Raw genomic sequence first — 23,049 nt, 5'->3', positions numbered from 1 at the left:
TGAGGTTGCGCATTGTTTAGGTTTGATTTTCTAGATCAGAAACCATACAACAATTTCACAGTGAATCCCGGAACCTCGCTCTTCTGTGGCGAGGCAGCTCTGTCCTGGGGTGGATGGGCCAGTGCGCCACAGCCTGGGATTCTCCGCAGTGCTGTAGAGAGGAGCTCTGACCTGCCCTTTCAGCTGCCAATCAGAGGAGCACAGCAAACCTCATCATTCACGACTTGGAAGGCTCAGCGTGCAGAGCCCGTCTCCTATCACACAACGGCAGGGTTTTCACGCCATACCCTCATTTAAAAGCATATGTTATGCTGCTTCCCTTTATTTTACTAAGGTCCAAGAGCTGCCACCATCACGGGCTGCACCGACACCTCTGAAGGCCCCACGTGCAGCACTGTGTGTCCGGGGGCCAGCAGTCGGCCCCCATCGTACCCTCTTGTCACGGAACATGACAATTCATCACAAGGATCTGTGGAGCTGAAAAGAAACACCTTGGCTTCCTGTCTTGTCCTTTTAGCCATCGACCTGAAAGACGAGGCCATTGTCTGGCTTCTAAAGGACACTGCACTATAAATGTTTAGCATGGGGTGAAGTATATGCACAATTTGTGTTATTGATAACATAAGTCACAAGAGGAACTCCCTATCCACCACTGATCATTTACCCCTCTCAGGCAGAAACGGGAGGCAACATCCGTCAGCGTGGACAGGCCTCACCGACATGGAATCGCAGAGCCAGCGGGGGCAAGAACGAGGGGTTCCAGGCTTGCCAGGGCATTCAGCCATTCATTTTTGAAAAACAGACGATTTCTATAAAGCCAAGGAGTGCCTGGCAAGTTTTCCTCACAGAAACATGCTTATTTGACTCAAGAGACCTCCTTAAGGAACACTCTGTAAAGTAAAATAATCACATTTTTTAAGCACATACAACACAAATCATTATTTCACGGCACTGAGGAAAAGCAATGAGACAGCTGAACTTGCCACAGGTAAAAGTCCTACAGAGCGCGTTTTTTTGGATGTTATTTTTACTGGCAGTGCTTCTCTAAGTGTTTGTCCTTAAGAACAGTTTCTTCTCCTCCTTGAAAGATCAATTATAGTAACGTGAATGCGGCAAGTGTCTGTATTAATTTCCCAATCTGTCAGAAAAAACGAATTCGTGAAGTTCCCAGGAAGGTTCTCATGGCCCGTGGACCTTGAGGAACCATCCGACTGGCACCGGTCAGACTGACCTGCACGGAGGGGCCGTGGGGATAACCGGCAGCACGGACTCGGCGGGTGCACATACCAAGCCAGCCGGGACCCCATGCACTGCTGAGGGTCGACTGAGTTCCTGAACACATTTAGAGATGAGCAGGAGAGAGGCAAAACGCAGGTCACCTCCTGCTGCAGCTGCCCTTCGGGAAGCTCAAAGGCATCTTCACGCTTTCCATGGGGCACGTTTCAAGGGCAGAAACTCACAGGGCATCCAATGACATCAGACAACTCTCCTCCCAGGTTCAACACAGAGGCCCGGCAGGATATGTTCTCACATTCCAGAGGGTCTAGGGTCAGGCCAGCCTAGCTGGTGACTGGAGGCCCTATCTGTCCAGCCAGCCAGGTGCTCAGAAGAGGGTCAGGGCCAACATGCATGCCCCACCCAGCCTCAACCCAAGGGCTGGCTGGGCCAGATGCCAAAAGCAGACCCACAAACCCTGTAAATGGATCCCTACCATGAAGACAGAAAAAGAGCCTCTGCAGTAGAAGACAGTCTCTGTGTAGTCCCCACATTTTCCAAAATACAAAAAGTTTTAAAGTGGTTTAGTTCAATTGGACTCTATCAGCTTTTCCTATATTTTTCTGAAAAGGCTTATGTGAAAAAAATAAAAGAATGAAAAACAAGGGTAAGCCCTTGGTAAGTGAAAGATGAGCCCCCTTAGCTCCCCAGCTTCCAAGATCTACAAGTCCTACTGCTACTATTTTTGTAATCTAAGTATGACCCAGGGTGATACGGTCCATTTTTTCAAGTAATCAAATACGGCCATCAACATTATGGAAAACTAAACAAGCCCCAAAATAACATTAGAAAAGTAAACACATACAGCCTGGCCCCTCTCATTAGACTGTGGGCACTGCAGGGAATCTGACGAGGTCAGAGCTCTGCAGCTGCGGGAAGATGGCGCAGGGGAGCTGCTCCGCTCTTGCAGAGGCCAAGTGCTCCTGGACGTGATGGCATTCACAAAAACCTGATACTGTCAGGCAGTTATGAAACTAACTTAAAAGCAGCTTATGTTGCTTCCCTTTTGGAAAATATATCACTTTCCCAACTGATGTGCTTCTCACACATGTTTTTAGGGAGGGAAAGGTAACTATGCAAGGAAGTCATTGGTCCCCGTGCGAAGCCACACACAGGTAAGTGGACTCACCTGGGGAGCGGGAATCACACTTGGTACAGAAGCACAGATGCAATGTCACTGAAGAAGGCCCAGTGGTCAACCTGTAATTTATCTACTAAAGAAACACCCATTCAGAGGAAGCAAGGACCACCCTGGGACTCACAGGCACTCGGAGAAGGGTGAGGGCAGGGGCCAGAGCCAGCAGGATGCTGCCCCAAACCCCAGCAGCCACTGTCACTCAGCAACCAGAGGACAGCAGCCACACAGAGCACAGATGGCTCCAGGGGGGAGCACCCCGAGATGAGGGAAGGCAGCACCCAATTCTACTAAACCAGGAAGCTTCACAAAAGGCTTCTGACACCAGACCCAGATGGCATCCAAGGTGCATTCATCCCAAAATTTGGAGATAAGGTAATATCAATCCAACACTTAACTCTTTCAGAAAATAGAAGAGGGAATGCTTCCAAACTGATCTGTCATCAGAATGAGACTAATTCCAAAACAAGACAAAGACAGTACCAAAAAAAGAGAAAAGTATACACCTGGTTTAAAATTCTAAAAATTTATTCTACCAAATTTAAAGAATAAAGGAGCAAGAGCACATGACTATGTCAACACATACATGAAAATCATTTGACAAAAATTCCACACAGTGAGGAAGACGCCTCTGAAACCCAACATGGGGAGCAAGTCCTCATTGGTGAAATCCTGCAAGCTCCCCCAAACCAGGAAACAGGGAAGGACGTCTGTTGTCGCCACACTTACTGAAGTCATCCTGGAGGGTTCTGGACAGCTCAATAGAAGAAATTAAAGCATAACAATCAGAAAGGAAGAAGCATATTGTCTTTATTCATAGACATCATGAATTTTTATACAGAATCCTAAGCAATCTCAAAACAACCCTGGAACAAATACATGAATTAAGTCAAGATCCCAGAATATAAGATCAACATACAAGTCAGTTGTTAAATACAAGCAGCAATAAATTAAAAGGTTAAAAACTTTCAACCTAATTTAGAATACCATCAAGAACAAAGTATTTAGAAATGGAGTCTGCCAGATAAGCAAAGCCTCCAGGCTGAAAAACCACCCAACGCTGCCGAGGACAATGAAAGAACCCAAACAAATGCAGATGCCAGTCAAAGCCAAGAACTGAACACTTCAGTATCAAGATGTCAACCCTCCCAAAATTGACAACCAGGTTCAATGAACTCCCAGTCGAAATCCGAAAAAGAAGCATTGCAGAAATTTACACCTGAATACTAAAAGTAATAGGCAAACTTAAGAGACATAGAAGCCAAACCATTCAAAAATAAATAAATTTAGAGGATTCATGGACTCACATTACCTAGCATCAAGATGTATCACAGGCCGGGTACAGTGGCTCACGCCTGTAATCCCAGCACTTTGGGAGGCCGAGGTGGGCGGATCACGCGGTCAGGAGATGGAGACCATCCTGGCTAACACAGTGAAACCCTGTCTCTACTAAATATACAAAAATTTAGCCGGGCGTGGCAGCGGGCGCCTGTAATCCCAGATACTCGGGAGGCTGAGGCAGGAGAATGGCGTGAACCCAGGAGGCACAGCTTGCAGTGAGTCGAGATCACACCACTGCACTCCAGCCTGGGCGACAGAGCAAGACTCCGTCTCAAAACAAAACAAAACAAAACAAAACAAAACAAAACAAAAGATGTATCACAAAGCTACCTAACCAAGCCAGCATGGAACGGGCATAGAACAGGCAAAGGTAGGCTGAACCAAACAGAGCAAAACAGAAACAGGCTCACACACCCTTGGTCAACTGATGGTAATTCAATGAAGAAAGGAGACGATTTTTATTTTCCAACAAATGATGCTAAAACAACTAAATAGCTACAGGGAAAAAATAAACTCTGTACCTCACAAAAAGGTAATTCAAAATGGATCACATATATCTAAACATAAAAAAAACTACAAAGCTTTTAAAAGAAATTACGGGAGAATTTATCTCAGACATTACAGTAGACAAATATTTCTTACAGAGAACACAAAAAGTGTTAAACATAAAGGGAAAAAAAGACATATGGACTTGTTCAAAATTTAAAACCTCTACTCATCAAAAGACACTATTGGAAAAACAAAAAAGCAGGCCTCCAACTTGTGAGAAAATCATCACAATACATACATCTGACAAAAGTCTTACATCCAGAACCACAAATCAATAACATCAGCAAAAACACAAACAAGAAAGCTCTAATTTTAAAATGAGCAAAAGGTGGCCAGCCGCAGTGGCTCACGCCTGTAATCCCAGTACTTTGGGAGGCCGAGGCAGGCAGATCACAAGGTCAGGAGTTAGAGACCAGCCTGACCAACATGGTGAAACCCCGTCTCTACTAAAAATACAAAAATTAGCCAGGTGTGGCGGTGCGTGCCTGTAATCCCAGCTACTCCAGAGGCTGAGGCAGGAGAATTGCTTGAACCCAGGAGGCGGAGGTTGCAGTGAGCCGAGATTGCACCACTGCACTCCAGCCTAGGTGACAGAGCAAGCCTCCATCTCAAAGAAATAAAAAAAAAATGGGCAAAAGACTTGAGTAGATATTTCACAAAGAAAACACATGAATGGCCAAGACTTCATCAGGATAAGTCATCAGCGAAGTGCAAATTAGAACCACAGTGAGATAAACTTCATACCAGCCAGAATGGCTAAAATCTGAAAAACTGACACCACCAAGTGCTGCCAAGAACGTGGAGTAACTGAAACTCACACACTGCTAGTGGAAATTTAAGATCATCCCGCTCTGAAGAAAGTTTTGGCAATTTCTTGTCAAGTTAAACATACATTTGCCATCCAGCCCAGCAATTCCACACTCAGGAATTTACTCTGGAGAAATGGAAACAAAAATTCACAAAGAGGACTAACTTTAGGGGGCACAAGGGAATTTTCTGGAATGTTCCATATCTTGAATGTTCTATATCTTCGGCGGTAGTTATACAGTTGTACACTTTTGTCAAATGAATTGTACACTTGAAATCTGACTTCTATGTAATTTTTACCTAAATTTTAAAAATGATAAAATGTTAAACTTAATTGACTATTCATATACTTTTGTATACTATTCTCAAACTTTTAAATGCTCCCCCCACTAAAATTAACTACACACAAATACTGCTGGCTGCCCCCCAAATCCCACTCCTTCCTTACTCACAGGACACCTAATTTTAGCCCATATATGACACGCCCTCCTTTCTTTCTCCCCTACCTGTGGCAGAGGCCCAGGAGCTGTCTTGAAGCACCAGGGCAGGGACCACCATCTGGAGACCCCAAGCTCAGAGGAGCCCAAGTTCCCGGGGGCCATGAAGGCACCAGCCCCAGCTCCCATGGTTTGTCTACAGGTGTGTTTTCAAGAGAGCAATCAGCCAGATCCTATTCAGGATTTAGCATTATTTCACGGCTGTTTTTACACCTGAACCTGATCCTAACTTGATTCAGAAAGTTCGTAAAGTAGAAATTCAAAATTAAGCGTCTTCATCCTATTTGCCTAATCCACAATGGGCACTTAACTAAACATATCTTATAATGTTTGTTTTGCTTTGTTTTCCTTTTTCTTCCCCAAATTCACTTTGTACCTTTACTTTTTCCCAAAAGAAAAAAAAAACCAACACATAATTTCTATGATTTATTGTGCAACTGAACATGCTAAAAGACAAAATGGCATTTTCCCCTACAAATTATTTGGTGCCTGTGATTTTCTGAACACTACAGCCAGATGGTTCTCATAGAAATTGAAAAGAGTATATTCATATGGTTCAAAGGTTTGCTTATTTTTTGGTCTCAAAAAGACTATATTGATTGTAACGCGCAGCTCTACAGGAAAAATCTCGACAGCAGAGGCGAGTGCTGATATTTATGACTGCACTTGTGCTCATTATGGCTGTCTCTGACAGGGGTCCATTAAAATCAATTTTTATGTTTCTTATGTATTTTCTTTATCTAATGTTCTTGGCATTGTGTTTATTAGCCAGTTAAGAGAAACACCAAGCATAGGAGTGGGTGTTTTTTTTTCTTCTTCTTCTTTGGTCAGAAATAACAAGAGCTACAATTTTAATAGAATGAACGGAGGAAATTAAATGTTACATTTCAAAGCAAAACACTAAGGAATGCTTTACATTTCTTACGTTTTTGCAATTAGAGAAATATAGTGGGAGCTGTTCACAAAAAGAGAAACATACACGCTCTTAGAAATGACAAGAACTTAAAGTCATGCTGAAAAGGGGCTTTCGGGCCCTTCCCCCTGGCAGGGCCATCCTCAGCCACACCCTCGCCAAGGGTCTGACCACGGCTCTCAAAAGGCAAGTGGGACTCCTGGTTAAGGGATTCCAGAACATCAAGCAGTCCTAGTACGAAACTCACCTGGCAGACTCTGGAGGAACAGGGAACGCTGGTCTGGATTTTTTTTTTTTTTTTATCAAGATTAATCCTGCATCTCCCTGTCTCTAAATTTCCAGAGACATATGCTGAAGAACCCAAATGTTCAATGCTCATCACCAACCAACTCCTCTGTAAACGTACACCTTAATCAAACATCTTGGAGCTACTAATGAAAGGGTATGAAGGGAATGGCCCTGGGTTCATCGGAGGTGGAGAGCTCCTGGGCAACACACAGGGAAGCTGCAAACGCACGAGCCGTCGCAGCACGCTGTTTTGAGAGACGGACTCGTAGTTGCGGTTGTGGGGGTAAGGCTATGCGTTACCCTGCGATCAATGGAAAACAAGCCGTTATCACGTATACTCCTCGGTTGCTTCAGCATGTGCGGTATACAGGATCACGTGGGCTCATACTTACTCAGCTGCAGACGTCCCCTTGCCCAGGAGCTTTATTTCGTGCAGACCCTGCTCACAACCAGACAGCTCCAGCTTCCCCAAAGGGCTGTCCAGTGTGGTGCGTTTCATTTCACAAGCCTTGTCCATTTTTCCAAGTACCTAAACAGAAATAATTTTTAAGACAAAGTGTATATGTAAGAGGCTGGTCGTATACAAAACACACAACAGAAGTACTGGTTATTTAACACACAAAATATATTCCAAAGCTCTTCCTCATTTTTGGAATTATATGATGCATCATTTTTTACAATATGGTTACTCTGAAGACAGAAAATTACCACCATTACCTAGAGCAGCCAACCAATACTACAGTCTCCTTTTATTTCCTAAAATTACTATATCCCGATTCTTCTCGTTTATCTTTAACCAACGCAACACCAAAGGAAGCTGACCTGGTAAGAGCTCCTTTTAAATAATTCCCACAACTAAGCTAACTTTGTTTTACTAAAACAATTAATAAAACAACTACCACAGACAATAAATCCCGAAGACAAACTGTTCAATATTTGGAATAAAGTACATTTTAGAATGAAGCATGTATGCAATGACTTACAAAAACAGAGATTCAACTCAGCACCTACGCCATGGCACCTGTGTTAGGAGCCAGCCCGGAGAGGATGAGCAATGCTGGGGTGTTCCACTAATGCTGTGCAAAGCACCTTTAATTTACATTTAAAGAGATGTATAAGTCTGGGTGCAGTGGCTCATGCCTGTAATCCCAGCACTTTGGAAGGCTGAGACAGGAAGATCACTTGAACTCAGGAGTTGAAACCAGCCTGGGCAACGTCGCAAGACCCTGCCCAAAAAGAATTAAAATTAGCTGGGTGTGATAGCACACACCTGTAGTTCCAGCTGCTCAGGAGGCTGAAGAATAGAGCCTGGGGAATACAGGGGAACACATCTATAGGCTACCTTTACACTTGTACATTTCTTTCTTTTTTTTTAGAGACGAGGTCTTGCTCTGCCACCCAGGCTGGAGAGCAGCAGTGCAATCCTAGCTCACTGCAGTCTTGAACTCCTGGGCTCTAGCGATCCTCCCTCTTCAGCCTCCTTAAGCACTGGGTCTTGCTATTTTACCTCTGTCCTCCCATTGCCACAGCTTCTCAGGAAGACCCACAGCAGCTCGTGGCTACTCAAGGAAGGCCATCCTCACGGCTCCCATCACACCTGGGCTCTTCCCACTCCAACCCAACCATCAGCCCTCAAAGTTCACTGAGAACAACAAAGCAAGGGCTCCCTACATCAAGGGGCTGGAGCAGGGGCAACAAACTAGAGCCTGTGGGGCAAAGCTCACTCACTGCACCTGTCTTTGTAAATAAAGGTTTATTGAGACACAATTGTGTTCATTTATTTACACACAATCTCCTGCTGCTTCCGTGCTACAGTGGCAGAGGTGAGCAGTTGTGACAGAGGCAGTGTGGCCCTGCAAGCGCAGAACACTGACTCTCTGGCCCTCTACAGAAAAGGCCTGCGGACCCCTGGAACCCTCTACAGAAAGGTCTGCTGACCCCTGGGAGGGCAGCTCACTGGCACCTTCCTGCTCTGTTCCCACGATGAAGCAGGTCTGAATCCCGCATGCATCCCAAATCTCTGCGCCTTCACTGAAGGCCCCCTCCCTGCTTGTCCGCTGGGCACCTTGCTGCCTGGTCTCCTATCCTGTGAAACCCTTCACCAGCACTCCAGCTGATCTTTCCTTTCTGTGTCTTACACATGCTTCTAAGGCCACGCTTTGGTTCTCTCATCTGTCTTTCCAAGAACGAGGAGAGAGAGGTGCATTTATGTCCCTTAAAGGGACCAGGGTCGGGCAGCGGACCGCAAACTACACAAGTGTTTTGTAGAAGCATTACTCTCAAGATTCAATCCTAAACGGTCACACTCCAGAGCCGCCTGCACAACCTCCCCTTTTCTGTGCAGACTGACAGGGATTTGAACCGGATCCCATTCGATCACCCCAGAATATGGAAATGGGATGTGCCAGAAACCATGCCCCATCAGAGAGGCTCTGCCCACATCACACTCCTTCAACATCTCACCCTGCAGCCTCCCTGCTGCCTCAAGGGTAAAAACCAGGCTTCCCGAGAGGGCAAAGAGAGCCCTGTGGAAGGAGCCACCTGCCTTCCACTTACCATGTGGCAGGGGCCAGATAAAGGCAGGGGGTGCAAATCACGGCCTCCCGCCCTCTGTCCCTTTGCTGTGAGAAAATCACTCTTGGTGCTTCAACCGTCTTTGTCTGTAGGATAAACCAGACCAAATCACAACGTCGGCACGAGTTTAGAGGGAACGTATGCAAAGACCAGGCTTCCCAAAGGCTCTGTAGGATTTGGGGATCACTGCTATTCCCACCATGATCAACATTTTAGCCCAACCCCTTCACCTCTGATCTCATCCCCTGGAGCACGCTGCCCCAACCCCCCCAAGTCTCATTCAAAGCATCACCATCCCGCCCATTCTTCCAAAGTGACTGGCTCCCCTTCTCCCATCTCCATTTCTCAGAGCCACAATCTTGGCCCCCAGCCTCCGCCCTGCGCCTGCAGACATCTCCCACCATCCCGGGCCACTGCTTCTCAGGCAGGATGCTGGCAGCTCTGCTCAGGGCTCCCTGAAGAACAGCACGCATCACACACACAAGGGGCTCATAAAATACTTGTGGAACTGAATTACCAGTGTGACCACCATCCAGGCCAAGCGTCCATGAGAGCATTTCCCAAAGTATGTTCACAGAAGATACTGGTCAGACAACAGGGCTCTAGAGGCAACGTGAGAAATCTGGATGCTCTCTCGCCATTTCTTGGAAACTCGCCCTGCATGATGGTGGGTCAAAGCTCCCAGCAGACTGGCAGTAAACAGCCCAGCTTGGGTTTCGCTCTCCATGGAGCCACGTTTGCTGCTCTATCATCCCATTTCGGGCAGGGCTGCAGGCTGTCGGAGTCAGGAGGCCTGGGCTCAGGGCTCCGGACTCAGGTGGGGATCCTGGCCAGCCCCGAGCACCTGCATCAGGTAGCACTCTTAACAGCAGGTGTCAGAAACTGACATGGGCTAATTTAAGCACAAATGCCGTTTACTGAAAGGCTACTCCACAACTCAAAGAACTTCTGGGAAGGCTGGAGGAGCAGGCTCAGAAAACAGTAGGAACCAGAACTGGCCATGTTCCAATCACAGCCAAAATCAAGCTTCAGGAAACATCTGTGGGGCAACCAGGCACAGCAGGCATGGCAGCTGGCACTGTTGCCACCGTTGCCCCTGGAAACAGGATGTGGTGGCTATGGCCACCGTTGATTCTCGGCTGCTCTGCCTCCGTGGGACCTGCTCCCGATTCGAGTCCCAGGCAGGAGCCCAGCCCTGGTGCTGACGCCCGCCAACATGTGCCAGTGTCCGAGCAGCTGCAGGAAGGGACGGCCTGGGAGAGGAAGGGTTTGCCCACATCAGCGCCTGAAGCTGCACTGCAGATATTCGGACTGGGGAGTGCCCCATGTGGGGGCTGGTCAGACAGCAGCTGCGCACTCCTCTCTCAAGCCTCTATTTCCTCATCAATAAGACCCCTGACTCCTCTACCTGACAGTGCCACTCCGAGGGTCTAACCTGAGACGGCCACGGCCAGGGCTTTGGGCACTACACACTGTGACGGGCTGGAAGGGCTGTCACGCCATTCTGCACAGACCACACCTCGAGTTCACCCCCAATCCAAGCGTCAGCCAAAGGGGAAGACATTGGAGTGTGCAAAGACAGGGCCAGGGAGAAAGGCAGGAGCCTTGGAAGGCCACTGGGGGTGAATCCCAGCAAGCTGAAGCGGGGGCATAGGGGATGGGGTGTCCCCCACCCGGAGGAAGGAGCAGGGCGGTGGAGGGCCACAGGCAGCTTAGCCCCGACAGCCTCCCGGAGAGAGGAGTCCTCAAGGTTATCAGGGTCTGGGCCCTGACCACAAGAAGCCAAACTTGGGAGGCCAGCGGTTGGGAATGCGGTGGAGAAGGCTTCCAGCCAAACCTGGTGTGGCCAAGTGAACTGCCTGCCCTGGAATGACCAACTCTGCACCCCAGAGAGCACCGCCACCCAGGAAATGCCCAAGGACCCCAGCTGCTGGCCCAAGGGACCCTAAAGCTCTGGCATATCCCTGACTGAGCCCTGTGGTGCTATCCCCATGACCAGCATCATGGCATGGGCCTCTCATCCAAAGGGCAGGCTGGCCTCAAGCCCTCGGAACCAGCTCCCCTGACCAGCAAAGGTGGCCTGAAGCCATGGGAACACACTGAATCAATCACAAAGCGAGGAGTTGGGGGGACCAGGTCAGCTCCATCCAAATCATTCCAAGAACCGAAAAAAGGCAACCAGTTTATAACTGCAATAATGAATGAGTTCAGAATCTGACTTACAAATGAGCAACAGATTCCAGCTCCTGTCCATATCCAACTGGCTAATTATTTAGGTATGTGAAGCATGAGGAAGTGAATTCCTCAGACCTGCTTACAACCTAAATAGGATCAAAATAAAGCCCTGCCTCATTTCACCTGAACACCACAATGAGCTGGAACCCATCCCCACCCCCCACCCCCGCCAACCCCCGCTAAGAGCAAGCCTCCCACAGAGGCCCGCAAAAATGGAATTTGATATGCCACTGAAACCTGCATACTACCTTTTTTTCCTGTAGACAACCAGAGCATTTGGCACAGTTCTTCTGTGGGCAGCGGTAGAAGTTAGTTTAGTGCCGATTCCTAAAATGCAATGGCTGAGGCCTCTACAGGACAGAAGCCCCAGGCCATCGAGCATGGCAGCGTCTCTGATGCGATGCCCAGGGCTGACCTAGCAGGTGTGCATACCGGGCCAGCAGAGAGGTGGGGGGATGCCTGCAGACTAAATGGGGGCATCATGGACACCAGGAGGGACCCACAAAAGCCAGAAATCAGGCAGTGAGAAAAGTGAGTTTCAATAGCATGAAAACGTGACAGGAGTGAAACCATCGCAACCCAGCCAGGCAGGAGGCTCAACTTAGAAGCCACAATACCGGCCACACAAAGGCTGGCACAGTGGTGGCCTGGACAGGTCACAAGCAGCCATGAGGGTAACGGACCCTCTCCCAACAGCCCACACAGTAATACCGCCATGCCCCAGACCCAGGAAGAAAGACGTCTGACTCCAGTGATGAGATCCCATCAGGATCTTCACCAATGCCCAACATCCTCAAGAGAGGGCCATTCAACGGGGAGGCCAGACCCACAGCCCCAGGAGGGACTCTGGGAAGGGGACTGGCCCACGGAAGATGAAGATTCACTGTGACCCCTGCAACTCTGACAGCACCCCAGCCTGAGCCCAGAGCCAGCAGGCAAGCCCACACCCAGGCTAGCACGAGGTGGGCAGAGTGGCGGTTAGGGAACCACTCCGCAGGGCTGGGGCCACACTTCGGTGGGAGAGTGTGGGCAGCTGAGAGCTTATGGAGAAACTGACACCTACACAGAGAACTGAACTATGGGGAGGGGCCACCGGGTGAGGAGCCACGCAAGCCAGGGTGAAGGTACCCACCACGAAAGCTGGGGGATGAGGCCTGGTGTGCCTGGAGAGGCGTGGGGGACACAGCCACCCTCGGGCCCTGAGGCCGCCATGGCCAGGCCGGTCCTGCTGGCTGCCTTTTCCCTGAAAAGCCACAGAGTTTTCAACAAGAGGAGATGCAGCTGGTTTGCATTTCGAGGCTCCCTCTGGCAGCTCTGTCAAGACTGGACCAGAACCGAGGTCGATTGTGGAAATAACCCACTGAGAAGTGAGGAGAAACCCAACCAGGGGAGAAGCAAAAGGGAGACCAAATAACGGGAAACAAACCAGGAACGATCAAGAGACGTTTAACCGATGCCTCAGCACCCCTACCCAGGAGCTACTGGGCTAAGGTGCCAGAAACTGGAAGGAGACAAATGTGATCTCCTGGGGGGAGAAAAATTACCCACAAAAAGTAAACCACACCGTACGTTGCTTGCAACTTTTCCAAAAATCTAAGATTATTCCAAAATCAGTTTATTTTTAAAAAATCAAATAAGGTAGGATGATTTAAACTATTCCTTTTTTATCTGCATTCTCTCAGCTTTCTACAGTTAGTACGAGTCAACTTTTCAAGGAGAAAAAAACTGTATTAATATCCAATCTGGGCCAGTCATGGTGGCTCACACCCATAATCCCAGAACTTTGGCAGGCCGAGGCAGGAGGATCACTTCAGCCCACGAGTTCAAGACCAGTCTGGGCAATGTGGTGAAACCCCAGCTCTACTAAAAAATATAAAAAACATTAGCCAGGCTTGTGGCATGTGCCTGTAGTTCCAGCTACTCGGGAGGCTGAGGCAGCAGGATTGCTTGAGCCCAGGAGGTCGAGGCTGCAGTGAGCCACGATAGTGCCACTGCACTCCAGCCTGGGTAACAGAGCAAGACCCCGTCCCCACTGAAAAAAAAGAAAGAAAAAACAGGAAAAAGAAAAATGAGAGCTATACAAAGAAATAAAGAGTACCCAAAATTATGAATACATGGGTAAATATAACATACAAAAAAAAAGCTAATATGTTACACTGTTGATGTCAAGTAGAAAAACAATGGCAAACATTCTCCACTTATTGTGATCTCACCATGTCTTATATGCAAAACAAATGATGGTTAATGCTTCTCTGAATAAAAACTGAGGTGTAAAATAATTCTGTGAGTTAAAAAAAAATAAAGATTAGAATAAAATGAAAACACACACAAGTAAATCAGATGACATCTTCCCTTCATTTCCATCATGATGAGAAAACACTTCCTGTGGATATGGCTTAAACCAGGGGTCCAGTCCGTGGCCTGTTAGGAAACGGGCCACACAGCAGGAGGTAAGCAGCGGGTGAGCGAGCGTTACTGTCAGGTCAGCGGCAGCATTAAATTATCATAGGAGTGTGAAGCCTATTGTGAACTGTGCATGGGAGGGATCTAGGCTGGACGCTTCTTATGAGAATCTAGTGCCTGGTGATCTGAGGTGGAACAGTTTCATCCCCAAACCATCCCCCCACTCCCATCTGTGGAAAAATTAGTCTTCCACAAAACTGGTCCCCGGTGCCAAAAAAATTGAGGGCCCCCTAGCCCAAATGGTCCCAAACTCGGCAGGGCCACACTTCCTTCTCTGGCCTCAGTCCCCCATGACCCCATCGCACCCACGCCCCCGCTCCCCCCGCCACTGCCCCTCACACTCCGGCCTCGCTCTTGCTTCACAGCCTCTGCTCTACCGCTCTGTCTCCTTCCCAGCCTGCACAGTGGCCACTGTCATCTCACTCACAACCATGCTCAGATGTCACTTTCTCAGAGAAGCCGCCGAAAACAGTCACCACCTCCACCCCTTCTTTCTCTGCCTTATTTTCCTTACATGACCTGGAATCACAGTGCCGTGATTTGCTTACTTGTGTCACCTTCACTAGAATGTAGGCCCCAATACAGGCAGCAAATGTGTCACAACTGTAGCCAGAGTGAGGAGAAGCCTGCAGAGAGTTCTTGTTTTCATATACTTTTTCTAAAGTCAGATGGCACCATCCCCTACCCTTCCTTCCTTGACATGGCAGATGTGATGGCTGGAGCTGTGGCAACCACCTAGTGATCATGAGGAAAAGGCCAAGAGCCTTGACAGATCAGGGCCCAACACTGTGAGCTACTCCACACTGCAGCTCTCCACGGCCACTCCACTGCAGCTCTCCATGGCCACTCCACATTACAGCTCTCCACGGCCACACCACCGCAGCTCTCCATGGCCACACCACCACTGCAGCTCTCCACGGCCACTCCACATTACAGCTCTCCACAGCCACTCCACCACCACGGTTCTCCATGGCTGGTCTCCACACTGCAGCTCTCCACGGCCACTACACCACCGCAGCTCTCCATGGCCACTCCACCACAGTTCTCCATGGCTGGTCTCCACACGGCAGGTCTCTTTGGGGGCCCCCTAGCCCAAATGGTCCCAAACTCGGCAGGGCCACACTTCCTTCTCTGGCCTCAGTCCCCCATGACCCCATCGCACCCACGCCCCCGCTCCCCCCGCCACTGCCCCTCACACTCCGGCCTCGCTCTTGCTTCACAGCCTCTGCTCTACCGCTCTGTCTCCTTCCCAGCCTGCACAGTGGCCACTGTCATCCCACTCACAACCATGCTCAGACGTCACTTTCTCAGAGAAGCACCACTACACCACCGCAGCTCTCCACAGCCACTACACACTGCAGCTCTCCATGGCTGGCTAGGCTTCTCCTTGTGTGAGAACAGGAAAGTTGGGCTGGTTTCAAGTCTGTGTTCTGAGGAATTCCTGTTTTTCTTCAAACCAGAGTAGTCTTAGCTGATCTATTGCTGTATCCCCAGCATTTAGAATAACAGTGCCTGGCACCCACGATTTCTTAGCAAATATATGTTGAACAAAATATCTAATTATATGAATCATGCAATGATAATTGAGATAGGAATTCAGAAGGAGAACTCCAGGATTAATGAGAGCCTGTATCAAGGGGTTGGATGTCCTGGGGAGTCCAGGAAGGCTTCCTGGAGGAGGTGCTGAGAGAGGAGGGATAGTGTTGTAGTTTTCTGGGTGGAGAAGAGGAGGAGAGGAGAGACTGAGGCAGGCAGGTGCGCACAGGCAAAGGCACTGGCGCTGGAAGCAGCACAGAGCGTTAAGGAGCAGAAGGTGGTGGCCAGGTCACCAGGAGGGAGAGGACCTGGCTTTGAGATGAAGCTGCGTCAGCAACTCCTGGAGCCGTGAGGGCCAAGTCCTGGGATGCAAGTCGGAGAAATGAGGGAGAACACGGATTCCAGGCGTGTCAAGGGTGAGGACAGGGAGAGGTGTCTGGGAGGCTGCAGCCACAACCACCAGAGACAGGTTGACGATGTGTGTGCAAGCTCTCTCCAGGCAAATCATAGAGTCTGCTCTGGCTATAAGCGTGCTGTGAACAGGAGAAAAGAAAAGAGCCGACCACCTACTACACCCAAGCACAAGGTTCACAGCTGCATAAAACGGGGCCTGTCTTACAGAGAGGAATTCCCGGCCCTCCTTCCCTGAAGCAACCCACTGGAACCTCAGGGAACACACGGGGCAGAGAGGCCCTCGGCGTACCGTCAAAGGAAAGCAGGCAGCCCCAGTGTCCCGTCTAACTCAAACACTCCAGCTTCGAATCTGCAGAATAAACAATGACGTGGAAGACCCAAATGTTTAGGACTTCCAGAATTTGAACCGTCGGTCCTAAGGGGGGCTCCAAAAGCTGTAACAGGCCATGTGCACATAATGGGACAGCCATGTCGCTGAGAGTACCATAGTCTAAGGGGCAACCAGACAAGCAGGCATCCAGTGGACTCAGTGCTGTCTGCCTCTCGGGCTTGCACAGGGACGCCAACACAGCCCACATTTGGGACGACAACACAGCCCACATTTAGGACGCCCAGGCGATTCAACAGTCGGGCTTCCTAATGTCCCCACTTCCCACTCCGGCGAAGCACAAGCCCACGGCCCCACAGGCTGGTAGTGCTCCCAGCACCACCACGGCATCCACCTAAACCACATGAGTGGCTGATGGTACTTGGTGGCAGAAAAAAATTGATTTTTCATGGCTATTTGGAGACCTCTGGAAAAATGAATTTCGTTTCATCTCCCTTTTAACATGAATGGCGTTTAAATAACAATGTTCTGAATTAAGCAGTTGGTGCCAGAGGCCAGTTCCTGCCATATTAAAAGGAAGAGACCCAGAAACAGAAACTGTCTTCTTTTTCCCCTACTGGTAGTCGTTTTCCAGGCCTGCTGCACTAAAAACTGTCAGGTCTAAAAACCGTCCTTCCAGGACCACCTTTGCAGCTCTGTGTCTTTCCCTCTTAACCATTTCCACTGCAGGTATCCTGTGCAATGAAAACACACAGAAACAGACTAGCCGGGTGTGGTGACGTGCACCTGCGGTCCGACCTATCCAGAGGCGGAGGTGGGAGAATCGCCTGAGTCCTGGAGTTGCAGACCAGTCTGGGCAGCACAGTGAGAGCACGCCTCAAAAACATAAAAACGACAGGCTAAAAGAGAGAAATCACCTGCCTCCTTGTAAGCTGTTTACAAACAAGGTAGCCCAGGTCCCTTGTGGCCTGGGCTTCCAGTCTGTGTGAAGGGGGAGATTGGCTCACCTGGGGGAGGAAGAGGACCGTGTCTGACTGCCTCACAACCTCCCACAAAGACATCACAAGATGAAAACTAGCTTTGCAATCTCCCTTCTGAACAGGGAATAAGGGGCATTGGGGAAGCCCCTCTCATCCTCAGGACTCATGCTCAGCCCACCTCAAAATCAGGCATGAGATAGTATTTTAATTTAAAAAAAAAAAGCATGTGTCAAAAACACTTCATCCCTATCACCTGGATCATAAACCTGGCCACGTGGTGTGGCTGATGCTCACCAAGTATAAAGGGCCACGGCTAAGAGACCCCACCCGTGGTCCCCGCTGTAACCAGGGGTCTCCCCGTGGATTCGGCTGGGTCATATCCAGCACAAGACAGTCAAGTGCGGCTCAGTTCATTCTGCTCTCACAACCGAAAGGGGTTCTGGTTACATTGAAATCGTTTCACCAAACAAAACTGGAGCTGCCACCTGGGATGTCAAACTGAGAAGGGATCCAAACGGCGTTCCCAAACGCCACCCCAAAGCCTCCTGGTGGGGGCCTAACACGGGAGCCCTGGAAAAAGGGAAACACTCCTGTTTGTGGCTAAAGTTCTGTGAACCCGGCTACAGGCATGCAAGAACCGAGGGGGAGATTCTGCATTAGAATTACATAACCAGGCCTGCAAATTGAAAGAAGTTTTCTATCTGAAGCCGCATTCCACAAACGCTGCTCATGTCTTGGCTTACGCACAGACTTCCAGGGTCTGGGTCCTGGAATAGGAGGTGTGCCGGTTTTTATTACTGCCATCGGAGCCGACCCTGCACCGCAGAGCACCTTTCTGATTAATGATGCTTTGGTTGTAAAGAATACTCTAACAACAAGAACGCTGGGGAATTAGGGATGGTCGAAGAATGAGTCCTGGCGGCAAGGTTCCAGAAGCACCCCAGGCACGTGCGTCTTATTAAAGGGCTCAGCATAGCCATCGAAACAACACCTGACGCGTGGCACATTATAAAACCAATGTGAAGATGCCTACACATCAGATCCCAGAAGCAGACGGACATCTAAGGAAATCTGTTCACTAGTCTTTAAATCACCCATTTTGAGATACAAACTGGCACCTGTCTACATTTAAAAATCATACTTAACATAAAATCTGGTTTTCTTTTCTGAACTCTTCTCTTTGGTACATATATGGAACTAAATATGAGTAATGCAGGAAGATAAACGCTGTTCTGAAGCTCATGCACTGCTTTGAATCTGTGCAATCAAGCAGGAAATCAGTCAGCAAGCAGTTAACATACAAACTGCTGTGTGTGTGTGAAAGAAATAGATCACACCTAGAGAAAAGGGCGGAAAACGTAAATGTGTACAGTTTTAACAAACTGCTCCAAAAATTCCCTGGAACTTAAAGCACTTTGGAACAATGTTTCCAGATTATAACTGCCACTCCCATATCCATTCCGACAGTTTAGCTAAACCAACTCTAGCTCTAACTGACAATTGGTTTGTGATACCAGAACACTGTCAAGATGAGCCTATAAACATCTTTCTGGGGCCGGGCGCGGTGGCTCACAACTGTAATCCCAGCACTTTGGGAGGCCGAGGCGTGTGGATCACGAGGTCAGGAGATCCAGACCATCCTGGCTAACACGGTGAAACCCCGTGTCTACTAAAAATAAAAAAATTAGCCGGGCATGGTGGCAGGCGTCTGTAGTCCCAGCTACTCGGGAGGCTGAGGCAGGAGAATGGCGTGAACCTGGGAGGCGGAGGTTGCAGCGAGCCGAGATCACGCCACTGCACTCCAGCCTGGGCGACAGAGCGAGACTGTCTCAAAAAAAAAAAAAAAAAGTCTTTTTGGAAGCTTCTTAGTAACTATCATCTGTTTCTTTAAGAGGTTTCATAAAAGGCTTTCCTACTTGCCATGTCACTGCAGACCAAAGAAAAATCTATATGAAGAGGTTCCATAACATCAATGTCCCAGTGTCAGGGGGTGTGCAAACCTGAGTACACTCAGGTGTACATACACGGTGCACGGCAGAGCTGGGAGACACGGGCACAGGCTAAATACTGTGCGGCCTGTAGCTAACTGTGTAGAGGAAAACATTTTAATGGTAAAATACAGATAAAATGAAAAATTACAAGTTGTTTTTGTTTGTTTGTTTGGCAAGGCTGCACGGGCCTGAGCACGCCAGAGATGCCAATCGTCCTTGAGGGCGGGAGGTAGCGCAGCCAGCTTAGGCCTTAGAACCCTGGAGCGTCCCTGTGCCGGAGCCAGGAGGCGGAGTGGGCAGCCACTCTTTTGGTTTCAGAAGGTCACTGGCTGCTCTGCCTTCACGACACTCCCAGGTCATCAGGACACAGTAGGTAGCAGTGCACCTTCTCACACAGACCTTGTCTTCAACACAGGTCACAATGGACACTTGCCATCAAGAGATGCTTCTGCTACCTCCAAGGCACCTGGCAGTGTCTGAGCGGACACTTCCAAGAGGCTGGGACCCCGCCAGTCTCTAGGAGGGTAATGAAACCCACCATGGGAACCTGACCCTAACTCCAGGACGCCTGGCTTCTGACAAGCACATTGTGGACTCACACAATCTTGTGAGTCCAGCCAGGGTCCCGCCTGGTCAGAAATACCATCGCACCCTCTGCTCAGAACATGAGGCCACCTCTGCTCTCTCTATGGAGCTGGCAGGACTGTGACTGTTCCTTTAAAATCAAATGGGGCTCCCCTGCCTCTAGACAACGGGAATGCATTAGAAGAGAAGAGCTTTCATAGTCCCCAAATCCCGTGAAAGCAAGACGGATTCCACGGTGGAGGGAACCCCAAGTCTTGTGTGAACCAGGGAGCTGTACCCATCCATGTCGGTAGCCCGGCCCTCCCGGCAGCATGGGCTTCGAGACCCGCCTATGAATCTCTTCAAGCTGACCCCAGGCCCGAGACATCCGAGACCTCAGCACAGTCTCATGCCCCATTGAATCATACTACACTTCAGCCTTCATCAAGCATGATTCCTTTAGTTTACTATGAAGAAGACAATGAGAAAACACCATGTTTTCCCTCATTTTTAACTAGTCCTGCTAGAACTTCCTACGCTAACATCCGTGATAATGCCAACTGCCTTGCAGAAGGGAAAGAAGCTGCCCCGGCCGTGTGGCCTGGCCAGGATGGTGCTCACCCCACAGGGCTCTGGCCCGGGTCTCCCACCTGTGCCCGCCGAAGCCCCCGCCGGGTCGCACATCTCACCCCACCAGCAGCACACTCCTCACAACCTGGGAATTTTCTGGCACTTCAGGAACCAACTAACTGCTGTGCTGCACAGTGACAGTCTGTCATGAGGAGTAAAGAGGTGGCAGGCTGGTGTTCAAAATGAAATGTCACTTCTTAAAACTGTTATGGCTTGGGAAGCTTCAGCTTAAATATGTCATGGCAGAAAATAACCTCATTCTTTATAGCCTCTAAAGTTGGGTGAAGTTTCACTGACTTCTTAGAGAATAAGTAACATGTGCGAACACAAGAAGATCTGACGGAAACATCAACTTTCTCAATTAAGCAAGGTGGCCAAAGCCACCAATTCCTGCCCGGAGCAGGTGCCGGGGGCTCTCTGTGGCCACTGTGGAGCAGCCTGGACAGTCTCGTCCACTGGCTGAGGGGAAGTTCCTCTTTCTCCTCGTCCAGACATTGACATGGGATTACACCCCTCCCCACCAAGGAAGGATCTTGTACTAGCAAAGTACCAAGTGTTTGTTTGCAAAGAAGCCATGTGAAGAAAGCCATGGTTAATACAAATTTCCACCTGCACTGGGATGGAATTTGTACATTCAGAACGTGCGGTTTTTGTGTCATGTGACCCACTTAATGATATAATCAGTCAACACTGGGATTCACCATAGTGTGTGTCTCCAGGTTCAACAACCAAACCCTTGTGTGCGCAGATCCTACGGACAAAGAGCACTGTGGGATGGGGGCTCCAGGACGGGCACCCACCCCAGCCTCAGGGCACTCTCCGGCAACCATCCAGGAGTCACACACCCACACAGGAAAGGAACAGTAGCTTTCTGCAAAGCCTACAGGCACTTCTGGCCACCTGAGGCAAAGGCATTACCTGTGTCCAGGGGCCCAAGGCAGTAAGCCCCTCCTCTCCCAGCCTGTGACCCCTGCAGGGCCCCCATGCCCTTCCCAGGCATTCCTTGGTGCATTCTACAAATGCTAAGATGCACCCTGCCAAGAAGATCTGAGTAAAACTTGGGAGGAGCTATTTCCGGTGACCTCCAACCCCCACCAGACTCAGCAGCATTCTGATGTCTTCTTCATCTCCCACTCACCCTTACCCAGGCTTCCCAGAGCAAGGAATTCTTCTCCATTACGTTCTGTGGTTCTGTGTGCATTAAGTCCCAGCAGCTCAGTTCAGCACACAGGGCCCTTTGCTGCCTGCTCGGTCCAGACCACTGGTCAGTCCATCTCCCATCGGCCCTGCGTGCCCTGCACCGGCACGCTTCCCTCTGCACCCATGGGCCTCGGTCTGCAAACGGCAGAGGGATGTTCTCATGGCAGGCAGCCTGCATGTCCTCCTGGAGCTGCGACTCCTGCACCATGCTGGCACTAGCACTAGGGAGGCTGCACAGGCCTCAGCTGCGGCCCCCTGGACAGCAAGGTGCAGCCTCAGCCTCGTGGGACCTGCCCTGGGCCTGGGGTGGACAGCACACACTTGTTGAGCTGACACTGTGGGCGGATGGAGACCCCCTGACCCCAGCAGGTAGACGCTCCCTCCAGCAGCTCTGGCCACATCTCCCCAAGGTACCAGGTGGAAACACCCTCTCTGGGGGCCTGGGGGAGAGCCTGGACTCCTGCAGGACTGAGGTGGGTCTCTCAGCAGCTGCTCTTGGATACAGTTTGAATCTGGCCCCGGCTGTGAGCCAGAGTGCCAGAGGCTCCCTCTCTGAGACTACCAGTGGGTGACTTCCTTTCTTACATGATTTCACTGAAGTCCCTTCCATCTAGTAATCTGGAAGAATCTTCACACTGCAGGTCTCTGAATTGCAGTGAGCTGTGAGGCCAGTGACTCCCACCAAGAGGCTGGGCAGGGCCTCGCTCACTGCATCCAGAGCTTCCCTGAACTCACCCTGCATGCAGCCACCCCGGGCAACAGGGGGACACACGGACTGAAATCCCGTGTCCAGCCTGGTGTGACCTCCTCACTTCCCAAATAACGAAACTGAGGGAAAAGGGGCACTTGGAGCTGGTGAGGTCACTCTGACGATGTGCGGGGCCTGAGCTCTGAGCGGCCCAGACACCAGCTCTCCATCCCCACCCGAGATCAGAACTGGCCCTGAAACTGCTTCCAGGAGAGCCATGCCCAGTCAGGCTGGGCACCCGGACATCTGACAGGAATCCGGGGACAGCAGGTGGCGGGGCAAGCCTGCGTGCCATAGGGGCCCCGTACGCGCACCGTAGGGGCTCTGCACCCTCACCGTAGGTGCTCTGTAGGCACACCTTAGGGGCTGTGTACCCGCACCATAGGGGCTCTGCACCCTCACCATAGGGGCTCTGTAGGCGCACCGTAGGGGTTCTGCACCTGCACCTTAGGGGTTCTGCACCTGCACCTTAGGGGCTCTGTACCTGCACTGTAGGGGCTCTGCACCCTCACTGTAGGGGTTCTGTAGGCGCACCGTAGGGGTTCTGTACCCACACCGTATGGGGTCTGTACATGCACCAT

General features: G+C 50.0%; 1 protein-coding gene across 2 annotated transcripts in view; it reads right to left on the bottom strand.

The window, feature by feature from the left end:
• MGMT (O-6-methylguanine-DNA methyltransferase) overlaps positions 1 to 23,049 on the bottom strand; it is a 303,685-nt gene that overhangs the window by 225,242 nt on the left and 55,394 nt on the right. For both annotated transcript variants that reach the window (XM_004050280.5, XM_063710582.1), the window contains exon 2: positions 7,198 to 7,334. In XM_004050280.5, coding sequence (XP_004050328.2) covers positions 7,198 to 7,334 — 137 coding nt within the window. The remainder of the gene's footprint in view (positions 1 to 7,197; positions 7,335 to 23,049) is intronic.

Source organism: Gorilla gorilla, chromosome 8 (assembly GCF_029281585.2).
Source record: "Gorilla gorilla gorilla isolate KB3781 chromosome 8, NHGRI_mGorGor1-v2.1_pri, whole genome shotgun sequence".
NCBI lineage: Eukaryota > Metazoa > Chordata > Mammalia > Primates > Hominidae > Gorilla > Gorilla gorilla.
This window is presented reverse-complemented; position numbering and strand designations above follow the sequence as displayed.